The sequence below is a fragment of the Diadema antillarum genome, unplaced genomic scaffold (assembly GCF_040938485.1).
Source record: "Diadema antillarum isolate AM-2024a unplaced genomic scaffold, OU_Dant_1.0 scf00000136, whole genome shotgun sequence".
NCBI classification, from domain to species: Eukaryota; Metazoa; Echinodermata; class Echinoidea; order Diadematoida; family Diadematidae; genus Diadema; species Diadema antillarum.
Window position 1 is genome coordinate 1,581,446 of NW_027271025.1, and position 12,077 is coordinate 1,593,522.

At 37.9% G+C, this 12,077-nt stretch overlaps 1 protein-coding gene across 1 annotated transcript in view; it reads right to left on the minus strand.

Annotated features, from left to right (window-relative positions):
• Window positions 1–12,077, minus strand: part of LOC139720998 (contactin-5-like) — a 103,002-nt gene that overhangs the window by 47,757 nt on the left and 43,168 nt on the right. The window contains exon 6 of the mRNA XM_071632329.1: window positions 9,186–9,363. Coding sequence (XP_071488430.1) covers window positions 9,186–9,363 — 178 coding nt within the window. The remainder of the gene's footprint in view (window positions 1–9,185; window positions 9,364–12,077) is intronic.

The following is a 12,077-nucleotide window of genomic DNA, read 5'->3' on the forward strand; positions in this document are numbered from 1 at the left end:
CCCCCCCCCCCCCCTTGGGTCCAAAGGGGGGCACCCCTGATTCTGCCATGAACAAACTTGAAACTACAGTCATCAATGTGCTAACTCATAGTATTAACCTAGCTCTATCACTTCTGGTTCTAGAGAAGAAGATTTTTGCGGATTCCTTAATTTTGGGGGGTTTGGGCCCCCTGGGGGCCCCCTGGGTGGGTCATGGTGCCCATTTTAACAAATGGAGTTCCTAACCCCCTAGGGATGCTACCTGCCAAGTTTGGTGAAAATGGGTCATGGAGTTCTCAAGAAGAAGATGAAAATGTACAATTTAGGCCCCATTAGAACCCTTCCCCACCCCCCCCCCTCCCCTGGGTCCCAAGGGGGGCACCCCTGATTCTGCCATGAACAAACTTGAAACTACAGTCATCAATGTACTAACTCATATTATTAACTTAGCTCTATCACTTCTGGTTCTAGAGAAGAAGATTTTTACAGATTCCTTAATTTTGGGGGGTTTGGGCCCCCCTGGGGGCCCCCTGGGTGGGGCATGGTGCCCATTTTAACAAATTGAGTTCCTAACCCCCTAGGGATGCTACCTGCCAAGTTTGATGAAAATCGGTCTTGGGGTTTTCAAGAAGAAGATGAAAATGTAAAAAGTTTACGCACGACGCACGACGGACGACGCACGACGGACGACGGACGACGGACGACGGACGACGCACGACGCACGACGCACGACGGACGCCGGACGAAGGGCGATCGCAATAGCTCACTTGAGCCTTTGGCTCAGGTGAGCTAAAAACTGAGGAAGTAGTTAAATCCGCAAGATCTTTCCTTGATCTTCTGCCATTAATATGCCGTTACCATGGCAACGTACTTTCGGGTACTGTCAAAAAATGCGTTTTGCACATCTACAACCAAAGGCACACATCTGTACCAAGTTTCATGGAAATTGGGCAAAAACTGAGGAAGTAGTTTGCAACACAAAATTTTCCATCATTTTGGCTCATAATATGTGAGCTGTTACCATGGCAACATACTTTTTGTCACTGTCAAGAAATGTGTCATGCTGACCTTATATCCTAAGACAAACATTCAATATGAATTCCATGAGAATTGGAAGAACACTGATGAAGCAGTTTTGCCATGAAGCATTTTGCCCTATATTTTACCGATAACATGCCGTTACCATGGCAACGCACTTTTTGCCACTGCGGAAATATGTGTCTTGCACATTAACATATTCAGATGAACATCTGTACCTAATTTCATAAAAATTGATCAAAAACTGTGGGAGGAGTTCGCGACGCAAGATTTGTACCCATTTTTGCCCATAATATGCCGTTACCATGGCAACGTACTTTTGGGTACTGTCAAAAAATAAGTCTTGCACATCTACAACCCAAGGCACACATCTGTGCCAAGTTTTATGGGAATCGGTTGAAAACTGAGGAAGTAGTTCGCGACGCAAGATTTGCAACGGACCGACCGCCCGACCGTCCGCTGATTCCTATATACCCCCTTCAAACTTCGTTTGGAGGGGGTATAAAAAAAAATCTGAATCAAAACTGGTATAATAGACATATGACATTTGCTATTATAGTTCTTTTTCGATACAAAAATATCTGACACACAAGGGAATTTCAAACAATGATAACGGCAATAATGTTAACTAAATATAACACAACATGAACAAAAGTATTCAACTAAGTGCTGAAAAAGAGTGACATGGAAAACAATGCAAATAAGGAATGATACAAAACAAAGACAACACAGAGCAAAACAGACAACTTGCATGCAAAATTAAAATGTGATTTTAGTTAAACTTTAAATTCATTGATATTGTGAGTTCCCTGAATATCCAATGGCAATTTATTTCAAAGTTATGGACCTGCACTAACAACAAATGAACTATCCCTTATTCAGCATGAACTCTTGGTTCAACACATCATTGAGGTTCAAGAGACGGCGTTCCAGTTGGCTGTGATATTTCAAAAAGCTGTCAGTTTTTCACAGATGTACAAAAGAATTTCACAAACAGTTGTGTCTTTGATGATTGGGATTCGATAGTGACATCTTTTTGAACAATCTGGAGATTCATTTTTAATGCTAATATAACATTAGACGTAATTTGCTTGTTTATGTATAAAAGGAAATGAAACTTCACCTAATGAAAGCATATTAAACAAAAGTCAATCCAAAAAAAAAAAAAAAAAAAAAAATGTGTGAAAGTGTAAATCTGAGCTGTATGTCAGTAAGTTGTGAAATTGAACTCTCCTGGAAAGTCAAATTCATAATTTTTCTGATTTCTGACAAATGAAACTGATTTAGTGCAATTTTTTTTCAGATAATTCAAAATTGATATGTTAGATTATTGTCAAGACATGCCAAGGTCTAGCAATTTTAATGTTTATGTCTGTAGCAATATTTGCACAATTTCTATTCGAACATTCCTAATTCTTTACCATCATTTACTGTTCATCATTGATGAGTAGGGGATAGTGAAAAGTAATTACCATCATAAAGACAGAGAGTGTCTGGTCATTATGTAATGAGACATGAATCCATCAGTTACACTCAGACAGTGATCCTTAACTTTGAGGATAAGCTAACTTCCAGGATAAGCTCGTAGTTAAGTAAGGGGCGCCAAGAGTGGCATGGTCTCTTTTATCACGAAAACAGTCAATTTGACACAAAATTACAATTTCGTTGACAAAGTTGTCATATCTCTGACGAACTGTCATTTCGAGAAAAAAATGACTGATTTCATGATGAAAGAGACCATGCAACACCTGGCACCCAATACTTAACTACGAGCTTATCCTCGAAGGATCACCGTTTGAATGTAACTACTGTCTTCCTATCTGTGGGGCAGACCTAGTTTGGCACATACACATACTTCAAAAATGTTTAAATAGCAGCATCCAACATGGGACCAAAGGGAATAACATTGTTGAGACTTCATCCCTCAAACCTCCTTGAACATAATTATCAAATGGAGTCAGAGGAGTATTTACCTATCACACAGGTATACTGAACAAGAGAAATATGGGGTTGTGCCATGGGCACAATGAAACATGAACAAGGGGATTTTGAACAGAATTTGTGATTTTTTTTTTAGCTTGTTTTTTGGGGCCTAATGTTACCATCATAATTTGATGAGAGGTGGCCCTAGATTACCAAATTGTAAACCATAATCAATATAACTTGTACGCTGTATACATACAAAATAAAAAAAAATCATTTCTTACAACAAACTGATTAAATACGAATTAACACAATTCTTAAATCTGTCCATATTTGGATTCTACAAGCAACCAAGGTAATAATTGAAGGACAAGGGTGATGGAATACTTTTTTTTTCTAATGTGAGTTATCATATGTGCAGCTGTATTCTGAAGTTTTTGAAGGCCTGAAAGCTGATAACAGGGCAAATGAAAGAAATGAACATTACCAACACCTATTTTAGAGGAAGGTATGTGCATGAATGAAATTAATCATCTAACTAGTATGAGTGAGTAGTTATTAATCATCATTTGTGATGATATTTCATATGTATATATACATGATCTATGCATACATGCAGATATACTCATATCCCTGCAATATTGAGAAAATCAACTGTGTATGAAAGTGATATGTGACCTATCATCACAGATAGCATCACAGACATTACAGACTCAAACTAGAAATGTCGCTATATATGGCGACTGATGCCTCCGCCATAATGCATGATTCTCCCAATAGGTGTATAGTGCAATGTCTCCATAATGTGTGATGACAGTTTCACATAACTGGCAAAACATTGAAATTGCAGGTTTGTCAGAAATATCTTGAATGTTCACTTTCCTTGAACTAGGTTTGCTATAATTGTCTATTAAAGAGTGCAGGTATATGCATTTGGGGAATTGAGGATTTTTACTTGACTTCTGACTGACCCTTTTATAAGTTTATGCATTGAGTAATTTTCAAGGTATGAAGAAAGAGTGTAATTACAGTATGAAATAGATTCTTTTCTTCTCTGCATTTAAACCTGGCCTTGACCCTTAACCTTTGACCTTCTGGCAGGAAATTTCCATGAGAATCTCCATTAGGTAATACATGTATATAAAGTTGTAAAAATGATAATGCAAGCTTTGCATATACTAGTAAATGAGGGAAAGAGTAAAATTTTGAAGAGTTGACCTTGACCTTTGACCCCTGACTATTGACCCATGACCCCTAAATACCCTAGATAATCTCTGCCAGTCAGTACATGCGTATGTACCAAGTTCCATGAAGATACATTGAACCATTTGCGAGAAAAGTGAAATTGTAACATTTTCACCTAACCTTTGACCTTTTGACCTTTGACATTATGACATGAAACTCTTTCTGGAGAATCTTTATGCAGTAGTACATGTCTACACTAAGTTTTAGAAAAATACCTTTGGGCATTGCATGGATATGGGGGACATAGCAACATTTTTAGCATTTGACCTTGACCTTTTGACCTTTGACCTCTTATCAATGTCATCTAAATCTACTCAACTAATTGCCCCATCTTACATCATCCTTGGACCAAGTTTGGTCAAAGCTGCTTCATCCAGTTTTTAGTTATCATGTAAACAGATAAATTTCAGGATTTGACCTTGACCTTTGACCTCTGTCCCATTTCACTCAAAAATTAATAAAGTAATTGTCCCATCATACATCATCCTCAGACAAAGTTCGGTGAAATTTGCTTGATCCAGTCTCGAGTTATTGCGTAAACAGATACAATTTCATGATTTGACCTTGACCTTTGGCCTTTGGCCGATTTCACCCAAAATCTAATCAAGTCATTGCCCCATCATACTTTACACTTGGACCAAGTTTGGTAAAATTCCAATCAACATTACTTCAGTTATCGCGTAAATGAATGCGGACGGACGTACGGACAGATGTACGGACGTAGGGACGGACGGACAACCCGAAAACATAATGCCTCCGGCACCACTTCGTGGTGGAGGCATAAGAAATGCTAAATAATATGATAAGGATGAAAATGTTAAAATAGTTAGCTCTGTGAAAAATATCATGTTTACAATGTAACAAATGCCACTAATGTTTACAATGAATAAACATAAAACACATTGCAAGTACAAAGGCATCACAACACAATATGTTGTACATTAAACAACAATAATAATAATAATAATACATTACATTTGTAATGCGCTTAATACAATGTTTCTAAGCGCATAGGGAAAGGACGAAAGGAGAGATGAAAAATGAGGGAAAACAGACATGACCTAAATCAATGTGTAGCAGTCATTAAACACATGCAATAATTGAATTACACTCAGCACATTAACTTAGGGAAGCAATCAATATGGGAAAAGATATACAACTATTAAAACTATTGACATGTGAATTTTGTACAATTATTCAAATGACAAAGTGAATGGCCATGCTTGTTCTATATTTTCTTATTTCTTATATGTTTTGTATGTTTCTGTGTCTATGTATATGACTAGTCTATATAACAAGACCTACACTCACAGGTTGTACACGCACATACAATGCATCATCCATATTTTTATAAATAAGACAGCTTGTTTTTTTGAGAATACTAAAATGTGATATCATGTCTTAAATGTTATTTTTTCAAGCCTTCATGGAGCACAGTGGTTATTTTGAGTGTATTTTGTGGTGACATGGAAATTAATTGAAATCAAATACTAGTAGTAAACAAGAGACCCAGGGGTCTCGCGCTCACCTGAGTATCGCAAGTTCACCTTCCATGCATTCTTGCAGACTCTTAGCTGAGAAAATTGGAAACTTGTGGTGGGGGTAGCTTTAAGAGCTGGCATGCTACCTGTCAAGTTTGGTAAATATTCATCAAGGGGTTTTCAATCATTATGAACATGAACAATTTACATCACCATTTGGACCCATCCCACTCCACTCCATTGGGTCCCAAAGGGGGGGGGGGGGGGGGGGGAGGGCACCCCTGATTCTGCCATGAACAAGTTTAAACAACAGTCATCACTATCCTGACTCATTGTATTAACTTAACTCAATTACTTGTGGGGCATGGTGCCCATTTGATGGAATTTAGATTCTATCCCCTAGGCATGCTACCTGCCAAGTTGGGTGAAAATTCATCATGGCGTTTTCAAGAAAAAGATGAAATTTAAAATCTAGGTCCCAATTTAGGCCCCCTGCCCCCCCCCCCCCCCCCCCCCCCCCAGGTGATGCTACCTGCCGACTATGGTGAAAATTCATCATGGCATTTTCAAGAAAAAGATGAAAATGTACAATTTGGGCCCAATTAGGACCCCTCCCCATCCTCCTCCCCTGGGTCCCAAGGGGGGCACCCCTGATTCCGCCATGAACAAACTTGAAACTGAATCAACCTTTATATGAATGAATTGAGTGAAAATCGGAAATGATATCAAAATTTCAGAAATAAAGACTTTGGTGGCCCGATCGCGCCACCAAAAAAAAAAAAAGTAGGATGTTTGCCTTTACTTTTGAAAATGAACAGCGGTAACAATCGGCTCCGTAAGATGCTAAAATAAATGTCAGAGGTTTGCGTTTAATTGTGGAAATGAATGAACGGTAATATTCTACTCGGTATGATACTAAAATAAATGTCGGAAGTTTGCTAATACTTTTGGAAATGAATAACGATAAGACTCGGCTCCGTATGGTGCTAAAACTAATGTCAGATATTTGATTTTGCGTTCGGAAATGAATAAGGATAACATTCGGCTCCGGAAGACGCTGAAATAAATGTCGAATTTTTGCTATGACGTTCGGAAATGAATAACAAAAACATTCAACTCCGTACGATGGTTAAATAAATGTCGGATGTTTCCTTATACTTTCGAAAGGAAATAGCAATAGCTTTCGGCTCCGGAAGATGCTAAAATAGATGTCAGATGATTGTTTTTATGTTCGGAAGTGAATATCAGTAATATTCTGCTCCATCGTGTCCATACGATGCTAAAACAACTTTCTGATGTTTGCTTTTATATTTCAAAATGAATAACAGTAACATTCAGCTGCGTTTAATGGTAAAATTAATGTTTGATGTTTGCTTTGACGTTCGGAAAAGAGTAACAATAATATTCAACACCTTGCGATGATAAAACAAATGCTGGATGTTTGCTTTTACGTTCGAAAGTATATTGCAATAACATTTAGCTCCTGAAGATGCTAAAATAAATGTCAAATGTTTGCTTTGATATTCTGAAATGAATAACAATAATATTCAACTCCGTACGCTGACAGAATAAATGCCGGATGTGTGCTCACCTGACGTTCGAAAGTAAATGTCAATAACATTCAGCTCTGGAAGATGCTGAAATACATGTCGAATGATTGCTTTTACGTTTGGCATGTTTGCAAGTGAATAGCAGTAACATTCTGCCCCATACGATGATAAAAAATATTGGATATTTGCTATGGTACATTTCGAAATAAATATCAGTAACATTCAGCTATACATTTGAAGGTCCAAAAATGTCTGATGTCTGCCTTGACGTTCAAAAATGAAAAACAGTAACAATCGGCTCCGTGCGATGATAAAATAATAATAGTCAGATGGTTCACTTCACTTTCGGAAGTGGACAGAAGTAACATTCGGCTCCGTTCGATAATAGAATAAATGTCGAATGTTTGAAATGAATAACGGTAATATTCTGCTCCGTACGATGCAAAAATAAATAACAGATTGTTGCTTTAACATTTGGAAATGATTAATGGTATTAATCCGCTCAGTTAGATGCTAAAACAAATAGCGGATGTTTGCTTTCACGTTTGGAATGGATTAGGATAGCATTTAGCTCCGTAAGATTCTGAAATGAATGTCGCTTGTTTGCTTTTACAAAAAATGAATAACGGTAACTTTCGGCTTTTTACAATGCTAAAACAAACGTCGGATGCTATGCCAGCAAATGCTCCCATTTTCTCATTTCAAACGTAAGTTTTGACCTCCTAAATATATAGGCATCAACTTTTATAATAATCTCTACGCCTATTTGCCAAATCTTAAAACACAGAGTAAGATGATTGAATTTTCTATTCATGTGTTTTAGACATGGGCATCTGTATCACTTCAATAATGCTTAATATTAACTAATCTATGTTTAGTAGGACCGATTTAGTCTTTCTAATGTTTTTCCTGATTTTTTTTTGTGTCACCAGATTTTACTTTCGACCAACAGAAAATAAAAATCAATGATATTGGTGGCCCGATAAAAGTTAGTGCGGAGCCCGGTCTATTTTATTCTTCATTGTGATCGGCCTAAACTTCCAGATTTTCATTATCGCATTGATGGAAAAAAAAGGTTTCAGTGCTTGCGTTCTCGGGGAAGAATAATAATGAAACAAACTTCGTGAAAAGGCAAAAAAAAGTTTTAAAAAAGGCACTACGCAGGAGATTGATGTTTTGACAGTGGAGCGTGATTAATGGCAAAGATAGGGTACCTATAACTGTCAACGTAAGCAGGTGCGCCACGACGGTTGAGAAATCTACGCGCACGGTATGACTATCTCGATCAAAAATCAGAACATGTAAGTGGTTAAAGAAAAGCAGATGATGGGCCGCGCGTAGTGCTATCGTATAGTACAACTCCATTGGCACGGGTGCTATGTGCATACCATGTACGTGTGTTAGTAGGTGTTGGGGATTTTTCTTGTCAGCTGTGTATCGGGTATTTCTTAATAATTTGGGCGCGCGATTGTTCTGGGTCTCAGAATATTTACAATCGAGTGTGAAAACATTTGTGACATGTCTTCGCTGTCCACGCGCGCTTAATCGGAGATGCTGAGTGATGTTTGCAATTTCGATTCGAGCAAAATGCTGGGAAAAACAATAAGTTAATTAAGATCGGGACATTATATAGTCATCAATGTACTAACTCATAGTATTCACTTAGCTCTATCACTTCTGGTTCTAGAGAAGAAGATTTTTTAAGATTCCTTAATTTTGGGGAGTTTGGGCCCCTCTGGGGCCCCCCAGGTGGGGTATGGTGCCCATTTGAACAAATTGAGATCCTAACCCCCTAGAGATGCTACCTGCCAAGTTTGGTGAAAATTGATCAAGGAATTCTCAAGAAGAAGATGAAAATGTAAAAAGTTTATGCACGACAAACGACGGACGACGGACGACGGACGACGGACGACGGACAACGCACGACCGCCGGACAAATAAGGTCATAAGGCATATATGATTGACTCACCATGGACAACAAGCTCAAAGTTGTGGATGATCTGTTGATTCACATTGGTTGCTTCACACTTGTACATCCCATTGTCAGTGACATTAAGTGTGTCAAAGGTGAGTCTTGACCAGGCCACCCTTTCTGAGTAGGTCACTTCAATGATGGTGTGACTGGTGTTGGTCAGGATCTCATCATTCTGCATTGAGTTTGAATAGACAACTGAAAGTAATTTGATGATAGGATCACACTGATAACACATCCAACTAGTGCAGTTGCTTGTCAGGGATATACTTTCTACTTGTACTCATTATTCTTGATCGACTACATGTACATGTACCTGCCACATGTAAGCTAGCTGGAAGCAAACCTGCATTTGCTAACTGCTATACAACTGTACAAATACATGAGAATCCATTGTGTTCGTGTTCATTTGGTTTATTTTGGCGAAGATGGGACAAGCAACTGTCAGGTCTCAGATATACAGTACTAGCACATTGGACTTGCATGCATCAATGAGAAATGGACTGCAGGGAGCATTTGTGGAATTATTTTTGCCACAGACAAAATAAGAGCTCTACGATGATGTTCTTCATTCTGGCAGTGTACGGATCATCATGGGAATCCCTTGGTTGATCTGGTCACTGTCCAAGTTCTCTGCACTGACGGAACAACGTCATGCTGGCAACTTGGAATGATAAACGCACATAACAATACACATGAAGAAGGGCACAACAATACACAGGAGGTGTCCAATGTGTACGCGCATTGCACTGCATGATATAAAGAACAATTGGTCGCAGTGAAAGCTTAGAGTGATAGGTGAAAGCTAAAAAAGTCCAGATATTTGCATCATGATGGTGAAAGACAATCAAAAGTCATGGTTAAAGATTTGGTTCCTGTACTTTGGTTAAAAATTTCCTTCTCAAGCTAAAATCTAGCTTGAAATGTCATTGGCATTTCTATTTGGTAATAGAGATAGAAATAACATCAGCAATGACAAATTTATTATATAAAATGACAGGGAAATAGGTCAAAGCTTCAGGGTAAAAGTCATCAAATTCACAACTAAAATATAATTTTCTGACAATAAATTCCACTTGGTAAAAGTCCATGTATACTTTTTTTTTTGGTAATGCATGGAAAAAGACAGGAAATACTTCTTGTGTGCAGAAGGTTATGGGTAAATCCTCAGTCAAAATCAATGAAATTATGGAAAAAATGTATGTGAGGGAACTATGTTCTTATTGATGATGTAGTAAATGCAAGACAAGCAGACCCTGATGCATCTCAGTTGAAATAGGGGAATTGCTTGAGATTGTCACACAAAATGATTTTGGGCATCAAGAAATGGGCATGGAAATTAAGCTGTATGGCTATTTTTTCATTTTAACTTTGTAGCTCACATTTGATGCTAAGTTCACATTAATCTTGCTTCAGATTTCATTACAGCTTGGCTAACTTTATGGAGGAGTAACATTCAACCACTGTAATAAAAACTAGAATTATCACGGAAGGTGATTAATACTCCGCCCCTAGTGTTGCTTTATAGTATGTGATGTCATGAGGGCAATGATGCTAATACCAAGTTTGTGCATTTGTCAAATTGGAAACAGAATAATTTTAGTTTACTGAAAAATCACAGAGTTGACACTGAGTATAAAACTTACAGCAAATTGAAACATGCTTTCCCCAAGCATCACTACACTTAAAGACCATCATACACACCAAATTTGACCTTCATAGCTTGAATGGTTTATTTTGATACAAAAATGAGTGGTTACCATGGCAACACATTTTCCTTAAACTGACACATTGGTGTCTTCCAAAACTTATCTTCTAGATCATGATACATACTAAATTTGAATTTAATTGCTTGAATGATGGAAAAGTTATTCGATCTGCAAGGTTTTGGTAAAATTGTGGTTACCATGGCAACAGTTTGTGTGACAAACACAAAAATTATGTGTTCCACATCTATACCTCAGGGCCATAATGCCTACCAAATTTGGTTTCAGTTGCTTGCAAACTGTGGAAGAAGTTCACTCCACAGGATAAAAAAAATGCGGTTACCATGGCAATGCATTGTCCGATACAAATACAAAGGACATTTTGCAAAACTACACTTAAAGAGCATCATACACACCAAATTTCACCTTCATAGATTAAATGGTTCAATCTGATACAAAAATGAGTGGTTACCATGGTAACACATTTTTCTTATATCAAGACATTGGTGTCTTGCATAACTACACCTCCCGATCATCATAGCTGTACATACTAAATTTGACCTTAATTGCTTGAATGATGTGGAAGTTATTCAATCCACAAGGTTTTGGTAAAATTATGGTTATCATGGCAATGCTTTGCCTGATAAACACAAAAATTATGTGTTCCACATCTATGCCTCAAGGCCATAATTCCTACCAAATTTTATTTCAATAGCTTCAAAACTGAGGAAGTTGTTCACTCTACAAGATTTCGAAGAAAACATGCGGTTACCATGGCAATGCTTTGTCAAGTACAAACACAAAGAGTGTCTTGCATAACTACACCTATAGATCATCACAGATACCAGTTTTGAAATCGATTGCTCGAATACTATGGAATTATTCAATCCACAAGGTTTTGGTAAAATTATGGTTACCATGGCAACGCATTGTCCGACAAACACAAAAAACATGTCTAGCACATCTATACCTCAATATCATCATTTACCCTAAGTTTCATTTAAATTGCTTCAAAACTGTAGGAGGAGTTCGCGACGCAAGACTTTGCAACAGACCGACCGACCGCCCGCCTGCCTTTGACCAACATCACAGTGATTCCTACCCCCTTCACACTATGTGTGGTGGGGGTATAACTAAAATTGCTGCTACGGCAACTGGTATGCCTCTGCAATTTTGCACTATT